We start from the raw sequence: 25,817 nt of genomic DNA, 5'->3' as shown, positions 1-25,817 counted from the left end.
GTCCGGGAGGGGGTCCGCGAGGGAAGCGTTGTTCTCTGCACCGCCAGAGAGAGCAGGCGGTGCCTTCAACCCAGAGGGGAAGATTCGGACCCCTCCACCACTTCAGGTTAAAGGTCACGGCTCGCTCCTCCACCTAGAAACTCCCTCTCCATATCCCGCGGCACTCCGCATCCGCACACCGGACCAGTGCCCCACCAGGCCGCGCAAGCGCAGAGAGCCTCAGCAGCCTGAGCCGCGCAGGCGCAGACAACCACAGCGCTCCAGAGGCGCGCAGGCGCTCTCGGTCGCACCGGAGCCAAGACGCGCAGGCGCATGGAGCCGCAGGGGGCGGGGCTCGCCCCGCGGCTGCGCACTGCGCGAGGCCAAACCCCGCCCCGCTTCCGGCGCCGCCGCCGTCGGGTCCCAGACGGTCGCCGTTGGCGTCGCGGTTCGGACGTGCTGCCTCGAGTGTGGGTGACCACCGACCCACCGCGCCATGGCTCCCGGCGAGGCCGGCCCGCGCTGGCGGCTGCTCCTGGGCGGCGCCGCGCTGCTCCTGCTGCTCGTCCCCGCGGCCGCGGCGCAGCAGCCGCCGGGAACAGGTGAGGGCGCCGGGCCGCGGGGGCGGGGTTCCCCGGGCCGGCTGGGGGTCTCGCCGCCCTCCCCAGCGGCTGCGTCGCTGACCCCCCACCCGCGCCCCTCCACGCCCCTCCGCGCCGACCGTGCTCCGCCGAGTGGGGTAGCGGCCGAGGGGCGCGGGCAGGGCCTCGGGGGGCATTTCCGCGCGGCAGGGCTGGGGAGGGGGCGGCCTGGCCTTCGTGGGCTGGCGCGGACCTTGTAAGCTGATCCGCCCCGTCCCCGTGGCCGCCAGGGCCGGGCCGAGCGCACACCGGCCGTGGTGGCCTCTGCCCCACGGGGTGCCTGGCAGGCCCCCCCTTTAACGTGCGAGCGTGGGTTTGAGAATCGGGAAGGACACGGCGGGTGGGGGGGCGGGCTGTTCCAGGCACCTCGAAAGGTCCCGCAGTGGGCCCCTGGGTCATCTCCTGCCCCAAGCTAGGGCAGGACAGAGCGTTTTATCCCGAGGGATGCTTGGCGCCTCACTCCACACCAGCGGCTGGGTGTCTGCCTGTGCCCCGCAGGCTTCCGGCTCCCTCCCGCTCCTCTGTGGACCACCTGACCCTGTGTCCAGCGTGGCAGCCGAGACCCACAGACACTCCCAGCTCCTGTTCTTGGGGAGCTGAGGTCCGGAGGACGGGCCAGGAAACACAGTTGGGGAGCAGGGGTGACTTGGCATGGACACTGCATGACCTAAGGCCCAAAGCATTTGAAAACAGGAAGAGTTGAGCTTTGCTGGACGGTGGCTTCCTGTGGGGACTGGGGGCTGAATGGGGAGGGAAGGGCATGAGACCAGGAGAGCAAGAGCCCACCCTCACGGGAACTCTGGGAGCAGACAGCGGCGGGGGGGGGGGGCGGGAATGGGACTGAGAGGTGACCCCTGGGGTGGGACACAAGCTCCGCAGCCCCAGCTGGACTCAGCGAGGAGCAGGCTGTGCCCCCGAGAACTGCTTTCCAGCTGAACCCCTGGCATCACGGTTTTGCTTCAGCGCCCAGCGCCCAGCCCACTGGTGGGCACTTCAGCCCCCGCAGGCCTCAGAGTCCCGAGGCAGGGTCAAGAACAGAGGGCGTCCATTTCCCGGCCGGGCTGGCCACTGGGGGCGGTTTTGCTGGCACGCCCAGTCCAGTCATGTGAGCAGACTCGCAGAAGCCACGATAAAGCGCTTCTTGTGTGAGCCCTGACGCCTTGGGCGGACAGCCCTTCTGCGCTCACCGGGGGAAAGCAGGGGCTGCAGTTAAGGGTATAATTACACCAACGTTGTTTCACCGTTGTATCAAAGCCTCCTCGCTAATGCAAAATGTCAGTAATAGGGTAAGTAAGCTGTATGAGGGGGTATGGGAGGTGTGTGCTTTCTGCATGATTTTTCTGTAAATCATCGCTGCTCTGAAAAAAAAAAAAAGGTCTGCTCTCCAAGTTTGTCCTCAGAACTCTGCATGGACCGGAAGCTCCCTGCCCAGGGCTCTCCAGGATGGCCAGCCTGGCCACCTCCTGAGGCCGTTTGGCAGTTAGATAAGAACAGGCTCAAACAGTCCTGCCCTGCAAGAAGTCGTCGGCAAGGGCAGAAAGAGAAGAGCTGCTTTGCTGAGCTAGAGGCGGACCGGGCTTGGCGGAGCCTGGACCCCCGGGGCTGAGACCACCGGCCCCTCGGGCTGGGTGGGCCTCAGGCTTGTCCTCCAGCAGGACCCGAGGCCTGAGGTCCGGACCACCTGTGGCTCCTGCCCGCCCTGTCACACGGCCCCCCACCGCGTTGTTACATGTGTACATGGTCCGTTTCTACAGGATGTTTCTTAGCAGTTGAAAGCTTACAGGAAAGTTGCAAAATAATGCAAAACTCATACAGAGAAGGCTGACATAACCACTCCCCAGATGCCACGATCCACCAGCTTTTGCCATGTGCCATGTCGTTCTGCCCGCCCGTGCGTCCTTGCCTGTCTCTGTCCGTCTGTATCCTGCACACGAGTGTAGCTGCACACACCATGCTCCTTGACCTTCACCTGCATCTCCCAACAACAGCGCCGTTCACTTACGTAACTGCCTGAAGGGCAGTGACCAAGTTCGTGAAATGTGATATTGATAGAGCGCTTATGGTTTACATTCCCGGTTTTGCAAATGTCACAGTCACGTCCTTTTGGGCCTTTTGTCCTCTGTTTTTGGGTCCAGTCCAGGACCATGGATTGCATTGAATTGTCTGGGTCACTGTAGTCATTCTCTGTCTTTTTAAAATGGTAGAAAGTATGTAAACAAAAGTAAGAAATGGGAAAAAAAACATATATAAACATAAACTTTCCCGTCCTGACCCCTCCCAAGCACACATTCACAATGTTGTGCCACGCCCCCAACATCCATTACCAGAACTCTCCGTCACCCAGTAGGCATTAACCCCCCAGTCCTCCTCTCCCACCCCCCTATCCTGCAGTTACTTTCCATTTCTATGAAGCTGTGTATTATAGTTAATTTTGTATAGGTGAGTGTATTAGGTTCTCTAGGGAACAGAATCAACAGAGTTATCTGTCATTAGTATGTGATTTTATGAGTCTCACGTGACCGTGGGGAGGCACAAGTCCAGGTTCCGCAGGCAGCTGCAGCCAGGGGCTCCAATGAAAGTCCAGGGAAGGTCCTCGATGAGTTTCCAGGAGACGGTGGCTGTCCAAAGACAAGCTGGGAAATTCTCTGAATGCTGGAATCACTTCCCCTTTCAAGGCATTCAGCTGATTGGGTGACGCGTCTCTCCTTGCTGATGGCAATCTCCCTGGTTGATGTAGACGCAATCAGCCATCCATGCAGTAAAGTCACTGGTGACTAAAGTCCATAAATGCCCTTGTATTACAATTAGCCCAGTGCTTGCTTGACCAGAAACTGGGCGCAATTACCTGGCCGAGCTGACACGTGAGCCTGACCATCACTGTGAGCTCGTACGATATTTGTCTTTTGTGTCAGGCTCACTTGACTCAACATGATTTCTTTGCGGTTCATCCGTGCTGTCACTTGTATCAGAACATCCTTTCACTGGCTGCGTAATATTCCACTGTATGGGTAGACCACATTGCATTTGTCCCTTCCTGTCCTCATGGACACCTTTGTGAACATGCTGCTGTGGACACTGCTGAGAAGACACCTGCCCAAGTCCCTGCTCTCAGTTCTTTTGAGTGTTTACATAGACATACCTGGTCATGTGTTTAGCTTTTTAAGAACTGATAAACTTTTCCAGTGGCTGCTCTGGTACATACTTTTTTTTTAAAGATTTTATTTATTTATTTCTCCCCACCCCCCCACCCCTGTTGTCTGCTCTTTGTGTCCATTCCCTGTGTGTTCTTCTGTGCCTGCTTGTGTTCTCATTGGGCAGCTCCAGGAACCGATCCTGGGCCCTTCTGGAGTGGGAAAGAGGCGATCATTCTCTTGTGCCACCTCAGCTCCCTGGTCTGCTGCATCTCTTATTACCTCTTCTCTGTGTCTCTTTTTGTTGCACCATCTTGCTGTGCTAGCTCTCCATATGGGCCAGCATTCCAGTACGGGGCAGTACTCTGTAGGCCAGCACTCCATGTGGGCCAGCTTGGCACGCGGGCCAGCCTCCCTTCACCAGGAGGCCCTGGCATTGAACCCTGGACCTTCTATATGGTCATAAAGACATAATAAGACAACCAGCAAGATGGCAGCTCCCACTACAGGGCAGTTAGTACCACCCAGAGCTCTCTGGAGCTGCTAAAGCACCTCTTTGGGGGTTCCAGAGGCCAGAAGAGCATCCTGCAACATCCTTGAAGTAATGCAAGGAGGAGACTGCTCACCTGCAGAGAAGATTCAGAAGTAGAGGCTCCATGCCCCGGAGGCCGGTGCCCATCCTCTGCTGGAGGCACAAGCCGCCTTGGGCGCTGTTCTGCAGCTGGAATTGAAAGCTCCACTTCCCCAAAAACGGGGGAAGAAGAGATGGTAGGCACCAACTTCAGCTCTGATGGGTAAATTCAGCGGGCTACAGTATAACCTGAGAAGAGCTAAAGTTTGAGCCTGTCCAGGTCAGAAAGAGGCGGGGACCCGCCATCTTAACTCCGCGCCTGGCACGAGGGGAAGCAGCGCATGCTGAAAATCCCAGTGCTGGTGGGGACCGGCTTCTCTCCATCCAGATCAGATGCAGCTCTAGCCTAGGCCCCAGCCATGCCTCTGGCAGGGAGGGAGCTGGGGGGATCTGTGCCAGGGGATCTGTGCCAGCCTCTCCGGCCAAACCATGCAGGCTGGTGATCATCCTACTCTGGTGGTATGAGCCGCCCCAGGAGCTTTTCTGTGGCCAGAATTGGAAGCTCCATTTCCCAAAAATGGGAGGAAGAGACAACCTCCAATTTTGGCTACTGATTGGTGGACTTAACTGGCTAAGATATAACCCTAGGAACAGCTGGGGTGTGAATCTGCCCGAGCCGGAAAGAGGCCGGCAGCCGCCATTTTGACTCTGTCCCCAGCATGAGGGGCAGCACGGCTATTTGAAAATCACAGTGATGGTAGGACCCAGTTTCTTTCACCCAGACCAGCCTGCAGCCCTGGACTAGGCTAGCCCCACCTCTGGCAGGGAGGAGGCTGGGGGGCCCTGCACCAGCCCATCCAGCTAACTGCAGGGACCTTTGGCTGACACAGACTGCATAACTGTAAGTCTACCCGGGCAACTGCGGTCATCTTGGACCCACACTGCACAGATTGCTGCCCACACCTGCAGCTCCATCCCTGCCCCAGGCAGGGGAGAAAGGGATGTGAAGCTTCATCAGTCTCTTTGGGCAAATACGGTGTAGGCCTGCAAGTGGATTATTGCACCCAGCTGTGACTTTGTCCCTGCTCCTGGCAAATGAGAAAGTTGTGAGAAGCCTCATTGGTCCCTGGGGCAGTGAGGGCAGCTTGAACCTGTAAGTTGACTTACAGCACCAACTACATGCTTGGGTCCTACTGCACAACCAGCAAGGGAGAAAGGGCAGGAAGCCCCAAACTAAAGAGAAAAACTGCACCCAGAATAAATACTCTAGTAAGCCAGATGTTTCCTTATTTTTTAAGTGTGTCTCTACAAACATGGCCTTCATACTTACTGAATTAATTGACTCACCTGAATATTCAGGCCTGAGCTCAAAGGGGTCACAGTTTAGTGTATTGTAACAAAAAAAACTTTTTTTCTTTTTTTGCCTTTTTTCTTTATTCCCCCCCAGCAGCTTTTTGCTTGCTGTCTGCTTTCTGTGTCCATTCGCTGTGCGTTCTTCTGTGTCTGTATTTTTTTTTCTTTTTATTTAATTTCCAAAGTAGACATAACAAAGCTCTCTAACCATAGAAACCATAGAAAAGTAGCCTCTCAGGTGAAGGCTTTGCCCCGGATCTCGGGGACACCCCGTGGGCGGAGGCTGGAGGAGCGTGCAGGCGTCTACTCTCTCGGTGTCGAGCACACGGGGGTGAGCGCTGGCAGCCCCTTGGAGGGCTGCGCAGGCTGCCGTTGGCGCGGCAGGCGGCCTGTGCCTCCCCCTGCTCTGGGGGCCGCACGACCCGCCTCCCCGCCCTTGGCTTTGTCTCGGTGAGGACTGCTAGACGTCGGCGTGTCCCCTTGTCCTGGAAGCCTGCCCGGCCCCTGGCCACGGGGGCTGGGGTGTCTGGCGGTTGCTGGCCTGGGCGCCCAGGCCTCCTGCAGCGAGTCCCCCATGTGCCTCGGAGCCTCGTTCTCTTAGGCCGCACAAGACCAGCCTCGACAAGGCCGTACGTAGAAGGGGGTCCCCGTCCGGGGCCCTCGGCCGTCTCCCGTGGCCTGCGAGGCCGCACAGGAGGGCGGGTGAGGGGAGCCCTCGTGGGCACTTGGAAGGAGCGAGAGGGGGCTTCCTGCAGTGCCGCCCACCCGGCTCTGCACTTGGGAACGCTTCCCGGAGCCTCGGGCCAGGGCCGCAGGTGCCCGCCGCCTCCGGGCGCCGCAACCCTCAACGCTGGCTGCCTCCCTCGGCCCCAGGGTGATCTCGAGGAACCAGAGGGCAGTGAGCACAGCCTCCTGCGGTCAGCTGCCCCCCAGGTGGCCGTCTGCCCCAGGTTTGGCCCGGCAGGCTGTTGGCCGCCTCTCTGGGGGGCCGGGTCCCTTTCTGTGGACGCAGAGCCTGGGAACAAGCCTGGGTGCCAAGTAGCCGGCCGCTCCAGGGCCGCTCGCCAGCCGGAGCCGGGACTGAGCCTGGGGTTGGGGAGTCTGCTCTGGCCCCCAGGGGCCCACCCCTGCTGCCCCACACCCCCCCAGGGCCCCGCGCTCTCAGCAGCGCACCTGCCCACGCGGCTACTGGCTCGGTCCAGGCCTCGTGCTGCTTTCTCTTTTGAACAACCGTGCTGCTTGCACATTACCCCACCCCCCCGCCCCCCGCCCCATGCAGCCCAGATTCCTGGGCCCCGGGCGTCAGCCTCTCTAGGAGGGTCCCCCAGGTCCCTCCCGCTCCTGCGTTCCTTCCCCTCCTGCCCCCTGCCCCACCACAGGTAGGCGGTGCCTGTTCTGGAACCGCCTGTGGTGGAGCCATCCAGGGTGGTCGGGTGTGGCTGCTGCGCGGAGGGCTGCGCACGTGTGTGGAGGGCTGCGCGCGTGTGTGGAGGGCTGCGCGCGCGTGTGCGGGGCTGGCAGGGCGGCCAGTGGCAGCTGCCAGGTGGCGTGCTGGGAGCTGGTTTTGCACCTGCACCCTTCACCCCTGTCCGCTTGCATTCTGGAGCTCTGGGCTGCCTGGGGCTGCCCCTCCTGCAGCAGCGGTGGCAGGAGGGGATCGCGTGCTTCTCCCTGGGGTGTGAGCGGAGCTGGGGCTCCTGGAAATGCTGGCGCCTCTGGGAACTGCCACTGGTCCCACCGCGCCGCTGGACGCCGCCCATGGGCGCGCTGGGAGCTTCCAGCCTGCGGCTCCCGTGTCCCGAGCCTCCCCCCAGGCGCTCCCTGGAGGCTGGGAGCGCTGCGGGGCTCCCCGCGTCCCCTGTGGGCTCGGGCGCCTGGAGCTCCTTCCCGGAGCCGCGCAGGAGGCGGCAGCCTCAGCCCAGGCGCCGGCTCGCTGGCCACGAGCCCTTCCTCCTCCCGAGCGCGCCTTGGCGCCGCGTGGTTCCCAGAGCTCTGCCTGTTCTTTCCCACAGCTTGTTCTCAGAACACGAACAGAACCTGTGAGGAGTGCCTGAAGAACGTCTCCGTAAGTAGCCCCCGACCGCCGTGCACCTGACGCAGTGCTGCCCTGACCCCAGGAGGGCACCGTGCCCGGGCGGCCTGCTCCCGGGGTGGGGAGCGCTGCCTCACCGAGCCTCGGCTGGGCCTTCCTCGACTTCCTTGGGAACCGCGGGCACCCCAGGCGCTGCCAGCACAGCCCTCTCTCCCGGGCGGGGCGGGAGGCTGGCGTTGGGCGGGGGCGGCGCAGAGGGCAGGCCACAGACCGGGGGTCCGGGCAGCTCCTTCCTGCTGCCGTGCCAGGGTCGCCGGCCTTGCGGGCCCGTCGGGGCAGGGCTGGGTCCGTTTCACCGGTGGGCACAGAGCCCTGTGGCAAGTGCCCCTTCGCACGTGGAGCACCCCTCGGCCCCCCCAGGTGGCCCCTTCCCTACGAGGCCCCCTGGAGGAGCGGAGGATTCCCTAGCCCTCGGCCGAGTGCTGGGGCTGCGGGTCCCGCGTGCCCTCGGCCGTCGGGGGCTGCCGGCTCGCTCTTCACGGGGGAGGGGGCTCCAAGGAGAGGGGTGCACGGCCCTCCTGTGCGTGGCCCCGCGGAGCTCACCAGTGAGGGGCGGAGTCGGGACCCTCGCCGCTGGCCTGGGGGGGCGGGGGCCGCTCTGGGCGCCGGCACTGGTCCTCAGCACCCAGCTCAGTGGAGCCTCGTCGGGGCCACTCCCGGGGATCCTGGGACGCAGGGCGTGAGCGTCCTTTGGAGCAGGAACTTGGTGGCCACGACGCGTCTCGTCAAGCGTCGCTGAGCAGCTCGTGCCCTCTGGTGCCCCCCCGCGGCCTGCCCCCCCAGGGCTCTTGGCCCAGGGCACCTGGAGCGCCTGCCGCGCAGTCGGCGCCGAGGGCCCGTGCAGGCGGCCGGTGGGGGCCTTTGTCCTTCGGGTTCTGGAAAGGCCTCCCCGCACTTGCAGTCAGCTTTAATGAGGTGCTTTAGCCTACACGGCCTGCGCTTTCCCTTCCCTGGTGTGGGTTTGAAGTCAGGAGAACCGAGGGGCAAGTGCCTGGCTGGAGCAGGGCTGGCCCGGCCACGGGAACGCGCCCCCAGCGCCGTGTGCGCAGGAGCCGCCAGCCGAGCACACGAAGGCCTGTCAGCGTGCAGATGCCGCGGCGGGCGTGACCAGGCGGGTGACAGGAGGGGCGGTGCTAGAGACGCAGCCCGGCCGCGGCCCTGGCCCGCGCCGTCCCTGACGGCCGACCTCCTCCCACAGTGCCTCTGGTGCAGCACGGACAGGGCGTGCCTGGAGTACCCCGTCAGGAGGATCCTGCCCCCCAGCTCCCTCTGCACGCTGAGCGCCGCGCGCTGGGGCGTCTGCTGGGGTAAGTCTCCCGGGCTCGGCTTCTCACAAAACCGGGCCTTTCCAGGAACACGTGCTCTGGGAGCAGAGCGGCCGGAAGCGCTCTGAGCCTGTGGTGGCCCAGCACACCTCAGGACGCTGGGGCAGGCGCGCGGGGTCTGGGGGCCGGGGGGTCCATGGGAGCGTCCACAAGGCCGCAGCCTCGGCCCCGGACCCCGATTCTGTCCACACCCTGGGGGCCGGGGCGGGTGCGAGCTCAAGCAGCCCCTGGGTGCCCCAGCGCAGCACGTGCTGGCGGCATGCCCGGCGCCCGGCGTGGGGGCCCCTCCTCCCTGAGGGGCTTCGTCCAGGCTCAGGGTTTGCCCACGCCCGTCCCCCAAGGCCTGGCTGCAGCGTCCCTCTCCAGGTGTGCCGCAGGTGGCGCGGCCCTGTGCCGTCAGGACTCGCCACGACCCTGCTTTCAGAGAGGCTGAGCGCTGCGAGCTCGGCTGTTGACCGTGGCCGCGCCGTCTCACTCTGAACAGCACGGCTCTGACGTGGAGGGCATCGTGGCAGTTACAGCTCCTTTACCCAGTGCCTGCCACGGAGCCACGGAGCCGGAAGTCGGCGTTGAAGCACTAAATGGTGCACGTTCTGTACCAGGCTCCTCGGGTATCGGTGCTTGTTGGAACGGGCTACTCCGTGCCTGGCGTTTTTAGGTTTCCAGGACGTTAGGTCGTCCCTGGGCTCTTGAATGGTAGCGTGACTGTGACGGCTGCAGGCAGTGGACCGCTGGGTCCCGCACAGTGGAGCCAGGCTCCTCGCTCGTAGGACCTGCTGTCTGCACAAGCGTCTCAGACCCCACGGGGCCCCTCGCGGAGCCAGAGGGATGCGCTCAGGTACCCCCTAACTGTTGAGCAGCCGCCCCGCTTGGCCGTCGTCACGCCAGCATGGTGACAGGGCAGTGTCGGCGCCCTTCTGGCGGGAAGGCTGGCAGGCTTATCCTAAGGACCTGTGTCGTGGCCAAGCTCGGTGGTCGGAACTGGCAGGCAATGTGGACAACCCCGCAGGGGCCCAGCGAGGCCTGACGAGGGCTTCTGTCCACTAGGTAGGTTACGCAGCCTGAAGGGCACGAGCCAGGAGGCAGTGGATGTGGCCAAAGAGCACAGGCGCACGGCAGAGCCACGCTGCGGCGGGTGGGTGGGCTGCAGGGCGAGCGCAGGAGACTTGGAGGTGGGAGGGGAGGGGGGAGCCCTGGAGCCTGGTCCTGGGAGAGGCACGGGCTGGGTGGGGCGGGCTGGGGGGCGTCAGTGGGGGTGGGGTGTGCACAGTTCATTCCAGGCCTGTCGGCCCCCCGAGCCCGGCGGTGGCTTCCTGCTGCCCTGCCTGGGCCTGGGCCTGCGCCGCGCCGTCCCGTGAGGCAGTCTTCTCCAGAGCCCCTGCTGGGAGCCCTCGTTCACGGAGACTCCTGGGCTGGGGAGCCCGGGCTCCACTAGGAAGTCCTCAACTTAGAGGTGGCGCCTGCTCTGCTCAGGGCCGTGCAGGGCTGTGGCCCAGACGCACAGCGCGTGCAGGGACGCGTCACTGCGCCCCCACCCGGGTCCCCGTGAGGACCGTTCCCAGCCCCCAGGAGGTCCCCTCCTGCCCGTCCTGTGGGCCCTCCGTCACCGGAGGCACGTGTTGCCCGTTGTGGACCTCGCAGGCAGAGCAGGTGCTGCCCCCGCGCGTCACTCAGCGTCACACCTGGTCCCCCGTGCCGCAGGTGTCGGCTGGCTGTTCCCGCTCGCTGCCGGGCACTGCTCCACGCGGCCCAGCGGCTCTGGGCACCCTGGCCTCTGGGCGCCTGGGGGCTCTCCCACTGCCGTGTTCTGGGGAAGGATTGCTGGGTGCAGGGCGTGCCTGGGCGCGGCACGGCCCTGCCAAACGGTTTCCAGGAGCGGCATCCCAGCCTCCGCCCCTCCGAGCCGCGGGCTCCCAGCAGCTTGTGCCCCTGCCCACACGGGCGGTCACTCGGCCGGCAGGGCTGTGGTGGCGCCTCCTCCCAGTGCTGGTCTGTGTCTTGTGCCTGGTCAGTGCTGGGTGGTTCATCTTTCCTGGGTGATTTTAGGAGTTCTCTGGGAAGTCTGGAACAAGTCCCTAGGGTAGGTTTTTGCAACTATCTTGTTTCTCTGGCTTTCCCATTCCTGCACACAGATTTCTTTTTTTTTAGGTACTGGGGCCAGGGATTGAACCTGGTACCTCGCGTGTAGGAAGCTGGTGCTCAACCACTGAGCCACATCGGCTTCCCCAAGATTTTTTTGCGTTGTTTTTTTTTTTTTTGTTTGTAGGAGGCACCAGGAACTGAGCCTCGGACCTCCCGTGTGGGAGGCAGGTGCTCAACTGCTTGAGCCCCCTCTGCTCCCACAGACTTCTGCTGGAACCCGCTCTACCCATCTTTCACGGGACCGTCAGCCTTTGCCCTCGTTAGAGTCTTGCTTATCGATGTTGAGTTTGTGTCTGGCAGAGCCTGGGCCGCGGCTCCTTCATCATTCTCACCGTGCCTGGGGGTGACTCCTTGGCACCGGCCTTAGCCTCAGCTCTGGGGCTGACGGTGCTCCCTTGGTGCTGGCCGTGCTCCTCCCCGTTGTGTTCTCTTCAGTGCTCCCTTAGTGCCAGCTGTGCTCCTCTCCCTCAGTGCTCCCTCAGTGCTCCCTTAGCACCCCCCAGTGCTCCCTTAGTGCCAGCTGTGCTCCGCTCCCTCAGTGCTCCCTCAGCACCCCCCAGTGCTCCCTTATGCCGGCCGTGCTCCTCCCCCCAAGTGCTCCCCTCAGTGCCCCCTTGGTGCCAGCCGTGCTCCTCTCCCTCTCCTTGGCCGGGCAAGCTTGGAAGCGGCCAGGGTGATTCCCGCCTCGATGCTGGTGGATGGAGCTGGTGGATGGCGCAGGTGCGCCATAGCAGAGCGCCCCAGGGGCCCCTGGCCTCGCCTCCAGGCTCCTGCTGGAGGGGGGCAGGTGGGACCAGCCTCAGAGGCGACGGGTGATCTCCAGGCGGCTGGGGGCGCCGCCCGGGGGCATCGTGTCTGCGGTGGTGCAGCACGGGGCACCCCCAGCCCCGCCCAGCGCGGGCACGGCCCAGGGCGTCTTGCACGCCTGCCGCACGGGCCCTCGCAGTGACCCGCCCGCTCTTGGCTCTGCTCCTTGGACCAGGGGTCCCCGTGTGCCCGAAGCATCCTCCTTCCTGCCGGGGCTGGCCTTTTGCTCCCTGTGAAGTGGCACGTTTATTATTAAAACCTGGAAAGCAGGGAGGAGACATTTCCCATGATTCCATCACCCAGAAATAACCCGGGTTGACTTTTTTTTCTTCTTTTTTGTTTTCCTAGATTATTTTGTCTCTCCCTATCTCCTTGTTGTTTGCACTTCCTGTGTCTGTTTCCCTTGTTTCTCTATGAGGCACCGTGAACTGCACCCTCGATGTGGCAGGGAGCGGCCTGATCGCTTCAGCCCCTCCACCCCCTGCTCTGTTGTGTGACTCATCATTTCTTTTTGTGTCTCTTGTGTGACCTTGCTGCGTCAGCTCGCCATGCCTGCCCGTCGCATTGGCCTGCTGTCTTGCTGGTTTTCTTTCGGAGGCATCAGGACCTCCACTCCCTGCTGTGTGGCGTCTCTCATCATGTTTTTTTCCTGGCTCTTCTTGCATCATCTTGTGTCAGCTTGCCAAGCCAGCTCACTGTCTTTTTTAGGAGGCACCGGGAACCGAACCTGGGACCTCCTGTATGGTAGGCAGGAGCTCAGTTGCTTGAGCCACATCTGCTTCCCTCGGTTGACATTTGACAGAAGCATTTTTACTTCCAAACATAGAGCCCTGCTCCACTGTGTCCCGAGACCCTTTTGGATTGCGTGGAGCCGCGTCCATAGAGGGCTGGCGGCTCTGCAGCGGCGTGAGGGAGACTCGCCCGCCCTCACTGCAGCGCCAGGCAGCTTGCGGCACCCACAGACCAGCCCTCGGGGAGAGGGTGGCTCAGCACAGCCGATCGAAGCCCGGCCCTGGCTTCTGATCCCTCCAGCGGGGCAAGCCCCCCCCCCCGTTTCGTTTGTCCCCCGTCTTGTTTACTCCCCGTCTCTCGTGCCTCCCTGGGCCGCCCCTGGGCCAGGCCTGGACGGGGTGGACAGGTGAACAGCCCTGTCCTTGGGGGGCCCGGGCAGGGGGCGGCCGCTGCGGGGCAGGCAGGCTTCGGCGACCTGGAGAGGTGACGGCGGGAGGGCGGTGGGGGCCTGAGCGGGAGCCCTGTGTGGGCGCGCCTCGGCGCAGCCTCTGGGGTCATTCGCCGTGGGCACAGCCACGCCGCCCACAGTGGCTCCCGGCAGGGCCGTGGCTGATGTGGCGCGTTGGGGTCTCCAGTGAACTTCGAGGCGCTGATCATCGCTATGTCGGTGGTGGGGGGCATGCTGCTGCTCGGCGTCGGCGTCTGCTGCTGCTGCTGCTGCTGCCGGAGGAGGAGCCCGAAGCCCGACAGGAGCGACGAGCGGGCGGCGCGCGAGCGGGAGGAGCGGCGGCTGCGGCAGGAGGAGAGGTGAGGCCGCCCGGCGGGAGGAAAGGCCATAGGTCGGGCTCTCTGTGTTCAGAGGCGGGGCTGGATTGGGGTTCCCCCCGGCTCCTGGCTTCAGAGGCGGGGCTGGATTGGGGCCCCCCCCAGCGCCTGGTTGTAGAGGCCAGGCTGGATTGGGGTCCCCCCCCAGCGCCTGGTTTTGGAGGCCAGGTTGGATTGGGGTCCCCCCCAGCGCCTGGTTGTAGAGGCTGGGCTGGATTGGGGTCCCCCTGGGTCCAGGTCACAGGCAGAGGGGCTGGGCCTCCTGCCTGCACCCCAGCTGCCGGGGCGTCCCTGGTGAGCGAGCGCTTGCGGGGGCTGGAGCGGCCGGGAGGTCCCTCGTGGGGCGAGGCGGCTGCCGGGGTGCTGGCCGGGCTCCCAGGCCACTCAGCAGGAGCAGCCGTGCTTCCTGACCACGCTCAGAACCTGGTGTGAGCGTCCACCGGCCGGCTCGTCTCCTTTATGTGAAAAGAGAGTCTAAATCCCCGTCAGGCGCTTGAGCTGCTTCTATTTGAAAGAATTAACGGGACAGGACGCGAGCACGCCTCAGGAGACGCCGTGCCCGTCCCTGCCTGTCCCCACAGGCGCGCCCGAGGCCCATCCCGGGAGCGAAGGTGTCCGCAGAGTGACCGTGCAGGGAAGGGCGTCTGGAGCCATGGAGTTGTCCGAGTTTGGTGTTAAACAGCATTTTTCTGTTTTTTAGGAGAGCAGAGATGAAGTCAAGACACGACGAAATCAGAAAGAAATACGGTGAGAGCGGACGGAGCTGCTGCTGGGGGCGGGGCCCGGCGGCCCGGCTGCGGGGGATGTGGGGCTTCCGTCCTGGGGCGAAAAGCAGCGGGCCGCGATTCCGCAGGCCCCTCGTTGGAGAGACCACGGCTGGCTCGAGGACAAGCCTTCGGCCGTGTTTATCGCTACCTCCCCATCTTCACGGAGCGAGTTTTCCCTGAAACCGTCCCGTCGGCTCCGGAGTCCCCGAGCTCCCGAGCAGCCCGGCAGCTCCTCTTCTCAGCTCGTGTGCCTTACCTGGGGGTGGGGGAGCAGAGGGGGCTCAGGCACCTGCTTCCCGCACGGGAGGTCGCACGGTGAGTCCCCAGTGCCTCCTAAAATCAAAAAACGAGGAGCTAACAAACGCAGAAACGAGCTCGGGGCACCGATGTGGCTAAGTGGTTGAGCGCCAGCTCCGCACACGAGGTTCTGGGTTCAGTCCCCTGTACCTCAAAAAAAAAAAACGGGGTGGCCTTGGTCACTGCAGAGCCAGGGGATCCCCTCGTCGGGCGTTGCCCGGGGCTCTGCTCCCGTCCGGCGTGGGCGTGTCGCTGACCTTCCCTGTGAGGGCGCGGGCCTGGCTGGGCCTTGCCGCCACCTACCGAGTCCCTGCAGGTTCAGCACTGTTTGGTTTTCACTTGGAGAGACGGGGGGCAGCTCCGAAGGAGCCCAAGCGAACGAGTGTCCCGCGTCGGCACTCCTGTGCTCGGATGGTGGAAATACCCGCTGCCCTCCCCAAGCCTCAGAATCCGGCGCCACCCCGCTGTGCGAAAATGCTGCATTTCCCGCCGGGGCGGCACCTCCTGTGCAGGTGTCCACCACGCCGTGCCCTGCTTTGTTTTCTGGTCCACACTCAGGGCTTGCTTGGCCGCTGGAAAGCGTGTGCGCCCCTCGGCCTCCGGCCCTGGCCCCGCAGGCTTCTGCGGGTACCTCCAGGTGCCCCGGGCCCAGCTCCACGGCACCGCGAGGCTTGTGCACGCTCGCAGGACCCCACGGGCCAGGCAACGGCCAGAGGCGAAGCCTGATGAGTGTTCGCAGGCGTCAGGTCCTGTCTCAGTCAGGAAATGCCGTGTGTCGGTCTTTAGGGCCCTGCCCGGGGGCGCAGCCGGGGCAGAGCGGGGCTCAGGAGGCCGCCTCGCAAAGTCACCACCGGGACTCTCCTCTCCCAGAAGAGTGGCTCGAGGCAGGCGGACGTGTGCTGGAGAAGAACCTTCTAGGGTTTTGGACGCCAGGGGAAGGCTGGACGCCGCCCAGAGGAGAGCTGGGCAGAGGGAGGAGCAGGGATGGCAGAACCAAGGAGAAGCCGCGGCCGCCAGCGCCCTCCCCTGCCCAGGAGCAGGCAGCCGTGAAATGGCGGGGACCCAGGGCCCAGGAGGACGCAGCCCGAGCCGGCCCAGCTGCTGACCGGCAGATCTGGTGTGCGGGTCCCCGGAGCCCCTCGGTGGGGCGGCCGCCACTGCTTGATCCGCGCCCCCCAGTCCAACGCTTAACCAGGACTGGTGAGGGCACAGCGGAGTGGAATCACCTCCTACCGGGAAAAGGGCGGCGGCTGCGGGGAAGGCTGGAGAGCAGCCTTTGCGGAGGGGCGGGCCCCCAGGCGGGACCCTCCCTCTCACCGATGCACCGATCCAGGAAAACGCCAAGCAGGCCCAGAACTGAGCGCTGGCAGCGCCACCTGCTGGCGGGCCGAGGAAGTGCAGCGAGGAAACTAGAAGAAGGAAGAGGCTTGTCCAGCCTCCGGGGCCTGCTCCCAAGGCCCTGGGCAGCAAGTCTGCATCTCATTCCTGGGTCCAGAGCCCAGTTTTGAGCACCTGACAGGGACAGTCCTAACAATCCAGGTTGAACCCAGAATCAAAGAGCAGCAGGAACACACAGCCTCCCGCCACCAAATCCCTAAGAAAGAAACTGAACATCCGAGTAAACCCAGCACCCTAACCAGACGCCTAGACCTCAGCAAAAAAGTCCAAGCCCACTAAGAAAGTGGAAGTCGTGGCCCAAGAAGAGGGATATCTCAAAGGCCCAGAAGAGACACATTATTTGAGACAACTAACATAAGATGCACGCAGATTTTTAAAATCAGGTTAATAATAATTGAACGACAGTGTGGCTAAAGAGAGAAAGGTCGTTAAGAAGACACTTGAGCGAGCACAGAGGGGAATTTGAAAACCTGAAAAGTAAGAGCTCATGGGAAGGAAAGACGACAGGTGAGATAAAAAACACATTCAAGGGAGCAGAGGTGGCTCAAGTGATTGGGCGCCACCCTCCCACGTGGGAAGCCCTGGGTTCAGGTCCCCGTGTCCTCTAAAAAGAAGATGCACAGACAGCAAGGTGGGGGGAAATAAAATAAATCTTGGGGAAAAGAAAACACATTAGAGGGCAGTGGATGTGGCTCCGTGGTTGAGCGCCTGCCTCCCATGTACAAGGTCCCAGGTTCAACCCCCAGTACTTCCTAAAAAAACAGCAGAACCATATTAGAGGCAGACAAGATCAGGCTCAAAAGAATAAGTGATGCAGAAGACAGAAGAGCAGATATTGAAGAGGGAAGAACAGAGAAAAGAGTGGGGGAAATGGAGCAGGTGCACACGGTTTGAATGGTAAAATGCAACAACATAACGTGTCGTGGGAGTTCCAGAAGGAGAAAAAAAGGGGAAAGAAGCGGAAAGCGTGTGAGGAAATGATGCTGAAAGTGTCCCGGCTCCCACGAAGGTGGCTGCCGTGCCAGCTGGGCCGGGCCGGGCCCCCCCTGCCTGTAAGGCCAAGTGTCGGGTGCCCCGAGCCTCCTGGGTGCCGCGCCCGGCCTCAGCCCCCCCCAGCGGACCCCCCGGCCTTCTAACCCTGGATCCCCGCCCCTCGGTCTTCCCCCATTCTGTGTGTGCCGTCGGCAAAGTGGTGAGCGGGCTTCCGGGGGAGCTCCGGTGCCCGAGACCCTCCAGCGTGCCCCCCCCCAGTCTCCTGGCTCCTGAGCGCTGGGCACGCAGAGCGAGGCCCGGGGCTGCTTCCCCAGGTGTTTTTCGGCATTTGATTAACAGTAATGTCAGTTCTGGACGAGATGGGTGCTCACACCCACCGCTCAGCGATGCGCCGCCCTGCGACGCACCGCTCTGTGACGCACTGCTCAGCGACACACAGACGCACCCTACGAACAAACACCCTCCCGTTGCCCAGCCAGGAGCCGGCGCTCGCCTGTGTCGTTTGCAGGTCTCCTCCGCGGGAGCCAGTGTCTCCTGTCGGGGGACAGAGCGTGGCTGCCCCCACGGCTCAGCGGGCTGTAGCGGCACCGATGGCAAGAGCTCTGTGCTGCGGTTTCTAGGAAAGCCCTTGGGCCTGGGCTGGGGAAGCCTCAGCCCTGGAGACTTGCAGGGAGCTCCCGGCAGGGTGGGGGGCTGGTGTGTTCGCTCTGGTCAGCTGACTAATCCCAGGGTGTCGACGCAGCCCCGCTCTTGGTTTTAGGGACCTTGCCTGATCGCCCGTTGACCTTTACCTAGAAGCAGAGCTGGGAGCTCGGTCAGTCGGGCACGACCTCGTGGCCTGCTGTCTGACCGCTGACGGCAGGCAGGCTTCGGCCACAGCCCCCAGCCTGTGCTGACCACGGTGTTTCCTTCTGCCCTTCCCTCTGCTCGTTACCACTCCCACCCCCAAAATAAAACCGCAGTAAGTTGACGCTTTGCAGTGTCCAGAGATCTCAAGTGTGTGCGTGTGAGCACATTTCTGTTTCTGCAGCATGAAGAGAAAACCCCAGCCTTTGGGGAGGTAACGGATTTATTCTCATGGTTAAACACACTTGACAGCTGTTACAAAACAGTCCTGAGAGTTAAAAGTGACACCATCTCCGTGCTGGTTGTAACCTCAGTTCTAAGGATATTTTAGGTAAGACGGTGCTTTCCTCCCGTTGTATACTAACTGGAAAGACACCAGCTGTAAACTTCTCAGTTTCCCCTTACAAAGACTCCCTAAGTCTATTTCCTGGAAACTCTGAATTACCATTCCCGGTAAATTTTATTTCGGTTTTAAAGTGAAATTTTGGTTTGATTTGTGAGAAAGGTGGAGCAGAGTTCTTGAGCCTGCTCCTCACGGAGAACGTACTTGCCTTACGTTGCATCCCTGAATCTGGTTCCGTGTGTGAGCAGATTCGTCATCGAGTTTGTTTTGTTTTCAGGTCTGTTTAAAGAAGAAAACCCATACGCCAGATTCGAGAACAACTGAAGCCCCCAGCCCGCGCCAGGCAGCCCGAGCTCCGGGCGGGGGGTGCCGTGCTCGGAGCAGCTCCAGAGTGACTGCGTGGCCCGGGCTGTCCCCGGCCTGGAGTTTGTGGGCTGGGCCCTTGGACGGCGTTTGGGGCGCTGGCCTGAGCACGGCCCCGCTCTTGCCCCTCCCGTTTCTGCAGTATCCTGTGAGGCATTAAACCCATCGCTGCCTGTCGAGGAGGCGTCCACGTCCTGCCGCGCCGCCCTTCCCCTCGGCCCCCTCGGCCCCCGGCCTCTGCCAGGCTCCATGGGCCAGCGAGGGGAAGCCGTGCTGGGCCTGCGCGGGGGTGGACGTCCCTGCTGCCCGTGAGGCCGCAGCCTCTGCGGGCACGCCCGTGTGCAGCGCGGGCAGGGGTGGAGCGGCACTGTAAGCCTTCTGCCCGCCTTTCGCCTTGTGGATGCTTCTCGGGTTTTGTCCCCCACCCAGAAGATGTCACCCCGAAACTTCCGTGTACAAGTTCAGCATCCTTGGCTGATTTTTCAATTTGTATCTTTAACAGACCATCCAGGTTTGCCTTCAGCAAAACTTGGATTATAAGTGCAGCCTTCCACCCCCGGGGACTGTGCTGGGGGCTGCCGGCCGCCTTCCTCCCGACCCCCTGACGAGCGTGGGCGCCGGAGCGCTGAGCCGCACCCCTGAGGCCCGCTCCCCTCGGCCTGCCTGTCGGGGGTCTCGGCGATGGCAGGCTGGCCCCAGGAGGGAGGGGCCCCCCGGCCAGTCCCCCACCCCGTGTGTCACAGGCTCCGTTGCAGCCGGCGCTGGCCAGCGTTCTGCCCCGCGCGGTGTCCCAGCGTCGAGCTGTATTTCTGGCCAGGCTGTGTTGAGGATTTCTTGCCGACTTGGCCGCTTGAGTCCAGAGCAGGACTCCTCTTGCCCTAAGGGGACACGTGCCTTTCCTTCAAAGCAAGACAAGTGCCTTCTGGAGACCTCACAGGGCCGGGTGAGCCGAGCAGTCCCTGCGAAAGCCTTTTCTCAGTCCCCGGGCGTCCCAGCTGCCAGGTTGCTTTGAGTAAAACACAATTTAGCTTTAGGAAAACAGGTTCTTAGGCACAGAGAAGAGTCGGTGCCTTCCAGGCCCACGCTTGTGGTCATGCTGTTTGCAGAAACGCCCTTAATGGAGAGTGGAGGCGGCTCAAGCAGCCGAGCGCCTGTTCCCACGTGGGAGTCCCAGGTTTGGTTCCCAGTGCCTCCTAAAAACAAGCAAACCAACTCGGGCGCCCTTGTGGCTCGGCGGTTGAGTGCCGGCTTCCCACATACGAGGTCCCGGGTCCAAGCTCGGGTCCATTGTACCTCAAAAAAAAAAAAAGGCCTTAAGCATAAAATAGAGCTCACTCACGCCACAGCAGGGCCGGGACACGACTCACCTGGCAACAGCCAGGCCTCGGCCCTGGGGGGCGCCTACCCCGACACAGTCACACGCCAAGAAAGCCCCCCTTCACAGGTCCTTTGGTCTGAACTCCGACTTCCTGGGCATTTGAAAGCAATTTAAAGTGTTGTGATACATTCCTGAATGCTTTATAGCAGCCTTCGAATTTTGATTCTGCTGTTTATTCATAAAAGAAAACTTTCAATAAACTTTAATGACCTTTGTATTGATACAGTAGTATGTATGTATTCTCACTTCCTTGAGCCGAGGTGGTGGAGCTGCAGGAAGGGCAGGCTGCTGTCGGTGTCGTGCGCTTGATCCCCGTAGGTGATGTGGAAGCCTGGGTCAGCCTTGTTCCGGAAAAGTACTGGGGGCTGCCAGAAAACTAACCTCAAGGAAAACCGCGGTGGTTGGCATGCCTGAACGGTTAGCCGGTTTCCAGTAAAATGGGGTACTGCTTGCTTGTTCACCGTTCTTTGTCTTGCTCCCGTCCGACTGTTGTGGCATAAACATGGTGACTTAGAGAGCCAGGCCGGTGGCGCAGGAGCTAGACCCTCTAGATGAAGGTGGGCTCCGAGCCTGTCGGCTGAGTGGCGAGCGCGGCTCTCGGGCACCCCTCCCCCGGGCCCACCCCGCAGCCGCCCCCGGGCACAGCACCCCTCCCTGCCGGGGTCCCTGGCCCCTGGCGAGTGCCCGAGGGCGCCAGCTTAACCAGAGCCTGGCAGAGCCAAAAAGTGTCGTGCAGTCCCCAGTCACGGGGTTTAGGATTTTTCCCTCCAAATTTGTTCTGTGTAATGGGGTGGGTATAAGCTAATGCACAAAAACCTAAGCAAGATGCATGAAACACTCTGGCAGGCCAGTGTAGTTTTCCCGCTTTCGCCCCAGCCCCTCCTGAGGTCCTACAGGGCAGCCCCGGAAATGCAAAACAAAGGCCCTTCCGAGACTTGTGCCTTGTGTGTAGAAACGCCTTGGAGTCGCATCTTCAGCTCTAGAGTGAGAAACGCCCCGGATCCCTCCAGCCGGGCCGCTCCTGCAGCTAGCCGGTGGCTTTTCAGCCATGTACAGAGCTGAACGCAGAGTCACCCTCGGGTCCACTCAGTGGATACACACCCTCCCCCAAGTCCGAGCCTGGTCTTGACCCTAACAGGTCCCTGGGAGTGACCCTCGAAAGCAGGGCCCCCATGAGGCTGCTGCAGGTAGGCGGGGCCCTGTGTAAGTGAAATTCAGCGGAGAAAGCCCCGGAAGCAAGAAGAGATCGGCAGACCCAGAACAGGGAGAGGCCGCAGGCCCCCGAGGCGGGAGCCGAGGCCCCCAGCAGCCGGCCCGAGGGCGTCCCCCACTGGGAACCTCAGCAGGTGCATCCCGCCGTGCGTGCCAGCCGCCTCGTGTGGTTGCGGTGGCCCAAGACACCAGGGCCGCATCTACAGGCCTCTGCTGAGACCCCCACTCAGCCCGAGCGGCCGTGGGTCCTCTGTGCTGGGGCGGCTGCCAGGCCCTGGCCGGGCTGGACGTAGGGACGCGGCCTCCTCCCTGGGTGTCTAACGCCAGGTGCCTCTCCCTCCACACCTGCAGCCACGCAGGAGCTCTGGGAAGCTGGTGCCCGTCTCCACTCCGCGCCCCTGGCCCTTTGGGCCCCGCCACCAGGGATCCAAAGCCCCCCTCAATGCTCCCTTGAAATGTCAGACCCCAGCTCCGTGGGCCTCACAACAAAAGAGCCCTGGGCAGGGGGCCCCGGGGCCGCCGCGGCTCCAGGCCTTGTCTGACCCGTGCCCCAGGGCCATACTCTCCTTTGGGCATCGTGCCGAGGCCCTGCGCTGACCTGTCCCCTTTGCTTCTCTGCGGCCAGCGGTGCTGCCACGGGCCTGGCTGGGGGGCGACAGCTCCTGCCCCGCCGTGCCCTCACCAGAGCCAGCCGGCTCGGACTGCGTCTCGGGGCGCAGGGAGCGGCCTCCTGAGGGGGCGGGAGGTTCGAGGCAGGGTCCCGTCTCCCGGCCAGGGCGTGTGGCCTGCGCGCGCTTCCCACAGCGCCTGTGTCCTGAGCGTGAGCAGCGAAACCAGCTCAACCCCCGCAAGGCGCTGCAGGCGGAGGCATCCACAGTACGCCACACGGCGCGTGCAGGTGCTGCGCGCCCCAATTCCAGCTCGACGCTCGGGCGGGCTGGGCGAGGCCAGGGTGCTGCCGAGCACCCACGCGGCCCTGGGCGCCCCCGAGGGGGCTCTGGAGTGAGCGCTGGGCCCCGCGCAGGCCCCGGCCCCTCGCTGAAGCCCCCGACGCCTCCACTGCTGCCTCCATCGCCACCCCCACCTCCACCCCCCCATCACGGCCTCCCGGGCTCTGCCACGGTGTGCGGCGCCGTCGCCTGCCTCTCCCCTCGTAAGAGCGCCACGGCCGCCCGCGTCCCCTGCGGCCACTCAGTGGAGACGGGGCCTTCTCTGCGTGTCAGCGCTTTCCAGCTCGTTCGCCTGAGTCCAGGGTTCGTTCTTAGGGCGCTTTCCATCCCGAGGCCCCAGGGCAGGGGCCCCGGCAGGCCCTGGCTAGGGAACCCGGGGAGAGGTGGCGGCCTGCGCAGCGCGGGGCGCGGAGGCGGCCGCAGCCCGGGGTGGCCGCCCAGGACGTTCCCACATTACCGACTTCTCTCGTGACATCGGTCCCTTGTCACGACTGCGGAGCGCGCGTCAAAGCTCAGCTGCCGGCCGAGGAGCTCGGCTCACGGCGCGGCCGACACTTCGCACTGCAGTTTTATAGGTTTTGACAAAATGTGTGATGGCCTGAATGCCTCATTGCAGTGTCACACAGGACAATTCCAGTGTCCCCTAGATAGGCTCAGATTTGCATCTGACTCTCAGAGAGCCCGGGGGCCGCTCCGCTCCAGACCAGGGAGGCGGGAGCGCTGGCCGGGGCCGGGTCGCCGGGAGGCTGGTGCCCGCCCGGGGCTGCGTTCCAAGCCTTGGCCTTGGCCCCCCCCCCCCCCCCGGAGTGGGTCACGTCCCTCAGGTGCCCAGCGGCCGACTCCGTGGGGGATGGCCGGGGGCGTCAGGAGGCCAGGCCGCCCCCACCCCAGGCCAAGCCCCAGCGGCTCCAGGGTCCGTGTGCAGGCGCCCTCGGACCCCGCGGCCCCCTCGACTCCCCGGCCCCCCTCGACCTCCCGAACCCCTGGACCTACCTCAGACCCCTCGGCCCCCTCGGCCCCCTGGCCTCCCATGGCCCCCTCAACACCCCTCGGACCCTCAGCCCCCCTCAGCCCCCTCGACCCCCCTCGGCCCCCGTGGCCCCCCATAGCCCCGGGAGCCCACCCTGTCCCCCCTGCCCATGAAAACGGCCCCTGCTGCCTGGCTCTGGGTGGTCTCGGGCCCCACCAGGGGGCCTGGGAAGGAGCGGATTCGAGGAGGGAGAAGGGCTCTGGGCACTGATGGAAGGGCCCTGCTTTCCACAGCCGGCCCCTCCCTGCCCCGCCGCCCTGGTGGCCGCCTGCCCGGGCGTCCCTCGCCTCGTGGCTGGCCGCGCCCACCCACAGCCCCCTGTCGTCTGTCCACCTGTCTGTCCTCCCTCCTCCTGAGGACGCCAGCCGTGCTGGACCAACAAGCCCTGACGGGCCTAACTCCGCCGCAAGGACCCTCTTTCCAAGGCAGGTCTCACCCGCAGGCGGGCTCCGCGTGGGGGTCTCTTGTCGGGGAACACGCCTGACCCCCGACGCCTTGACTCCGGGCCCAAGGCAGGAACCGAGTGAGCAGCCCCCGCCGCCCTCCAGGAGGCGCCACGCAAGAGGGGGTCCTGGTGCCGAGTCCCCAGAAACCGCACCCTGGCCCCCCCCGGAGGCAGGAGGAGCAGCAGGCGGCCCCCCGCCCCGCCGCAGGCCCCGCCCCACGTCGGGGCAGGACATGTGCTCTGGCAGGGAGGCCTGGGAGCAGCTTGGCAAAAATCCCAGTAAACTGTCAACTGCGATTCTATTTTTAAAAATTAAACTAACAATGAAGACAATTAGTTTATTTTTTCTCACCTTTAATAGAATTGAGGTTGTGCGGTCCCGGCACCCCGCTTCTTGGGGCCGGGAGGGGAGGCTCCTGGGGGGCCCAGCGCGTGGCGTTTGCAGCATCTCCGAGGGCTCGTGTCCTGTCGCCAAGGCCTCGGTCATCTCCGAGGGCCACGGCTCGTCTCGGCCGCCGGTGGGATCTGTGCTAGCCCTGGCCTGAGCTGCCCGGCCCACGCCGTGGCCCCCGAGGCCCCCCACACCGCAGCGGCGTCCCCTGCTCTGGCGAAGTTTCCACCCGCGCTTTGCATCACGTTGCGTTGTGTGGGGCTGATGCCGCGCAGTGACTCCCGAGGGGCACCTGGTGACGGGAGCGTCTGTCCACTTCTGGCTGTAGGTCGGGGTGGGGTGGGGGCAGAAGGGGAGGGGCCAGGTAGCCGAGTGGACGGAGTTTGAGGAGACAGAGGCCAGTGGGTGGAAGTGAGTGGACGGAAGCCAGCAGGTGGAGGCCGAGTGGATGGAGGCTGAGTGGACGGAGGCCAAGGGGTGGAGGCTGAGTGGACAGAGGCCGAGTGGACGGAGGCCGATTATTGGAAGCCTGTGGACGGAGGCCAAGGGGTAGAGGCTGAGTGGATGGAGGCCGAGTGGGCAGAGGTTGCACGGCCGGAGGCCAGTGGGCGCGATGCGCCGAAGCACTGTGCCTGGAGTCCTGCGCGTCCAGTGGCTGAGCGGGGCGGGGGCAGGAAGCCAGCCTAACTTCAAACGAGGGCTTCTGGGAAGCGCCCTGGCCTCCCGCCCCCGCCTCCCGCCCGCGGGCTGAGGTCTGGGTGCCCGGGCGCTGCCATGTGAAGTGTGCGCGGGGCGGACGGGGTGCCCCACCCCCCATCGCCGAGGGCAGCCGCAGACGCCGGGGCCCCGGGTGGCTCGGGGGAGGGGCTGGGGGCTGCAGTGCGCGCCCACCGAGCCCCCACGCGGGCCTGGGCGTGGAGGGGGCACCACCGTGGGGGCGTGGAGGGGGCCTGGGGACGCGCCGCCATCCGCTGGGGGGCACCGGGCGCCCCTGTCCCCGCCCTCCGGTCTCCCACAGGTGCCTCCCATTGGCTGAACCTTCTGGAAGGCAGCTGGCAAAGGAGCCTGGGAAATGCAGTTCTGGGGCTGCTGCTGCCACGTAGAGCCGAGGGGTGGTGCGGGCAGGGGTCCGAGGGCAAGCACCGAGCTGGGAGCTCCCCTCAGGGCTGGGGGGCGCCCTCCAGACCCTCTTGATCCTGCACACTGAAGCCCCCCCAGGGCTTCTGCTGCTGACGGCTGGGGCGGGCGGGCCCAGGGTGGGGGTGGACGCGGGAGAGCACGGGGCGGGGGGCGGGGGCCGAGAGCTGGGGGCAAGTGGCGGGCTCGGCGCCGGCCACCGAGGGCCCCCTCCCCGTCTCCTCTGAAGGCCCGCCCCGTGCCTCGCCCCCTGACCTTGGGCTGGAAGGGTCGGAGGGCTGGAGGCGTGGCAGACCGTCCCGGCCCCCCCAAGAGCCCCTTGGCTGCAGGCCCCGGCGGGCGGGTGCGTGCGGGGTGGGGGTGCTGGGCGTGCGCGGGGTGGGGGCGGGGGGCGCGGGCGCCGCTCCTGGAGCGTCTGTCGGGGGCGCTCGGGGAACCTGGTCCTTGCACCGCCCTGGGGACGCCGCCCGCACCGCGTCTGGAGAGGGCGGGGATGGCACTGGCCGTGTGGCTCTGTGCGGAGCAGAGGGGTCGCCCGGGTGGACTCCCACCCCACCTGGCTGGCCAGGCCGAGCAGGGCCGTGCCCTGGGGACCCGCTGCCTGCGGGACGTGCCCCAGGTGTCCTGCCCGGACCGCCAGCCCCACCCCGGGCCTCCCTGCCCTCGCCA

The 25,817-nt window shown here is 64.1% G+C and overlaps 1 protein-coding gene across 1 annotated transcript; it reads left to right on the top strand.

Moving 5' to 3' along the window:
* The first annotated feature begins 371 nt into the window (after positions 1–371).
* On the top strand, positions 372–20,204 carry PTTG1IP (PTTG1 interacting protein). Its single transcript, XM_058296344.2, has 6 exons — positions 372–581; positions 7,688–7,740; positions 8,966–9,074; positions 13,409–13,580; positions 14,299–14,345; positions 18,520–20,204. The coding sequence occupies exons 1-6, from the start codon at positions 476–478 to the stop codon at positions 18,564–18,566; spliced, it is 534 nt and encodes a 177-aa protein (XP_058152327.1). The 5' UTR covers positions 372–475; the 3' UTR covers positions 18,567–20,204.
* Positions 20,205–25,817: the final 5,613 nt, after the last annotated feature.

Source organism: Dasypus novemcinctus, chromosome 4 (assembly GCF_030445035.2).
Source record: "Dasypus novemcinctus isolate mDasNov1 chromosome 4, mDasNov1.1.hap2, whole genome shotgun sequence".
NCBI lineage: Eukaryota > Metazoa > Chordata > Mammalia > Cingulata > Dasypodidae > Dasypus > Dasypus novemcinctus.
This window is presented reverse-complemented; position numbering and strand designations above follow the sequence as displayed.

Coding starts and splice junctions, on each gene's coding strand:
- PTTG1IP (XM_058296344.2), top strand. CDS start 476: ATGGCTCCCGGCGAGGCCGGCCCGCGCTGGCGGCTGCTCCTGGGCGGC. Junction 7,741..8,965: donor AGTGCCTGAAGAACGTCTCC/GTAAGTAGCCCC, acceptor CTCCTCCCACAG/TGCCTCTGGTGCAGCACGGA. Junction 9,075..13,408: donor GCGCTGGGGCGTCTGCTGGG/GTAAGTCTCCCG, acceptor TGGGGTCTCCAG/TGAACTTCGAGGCGCTGATC.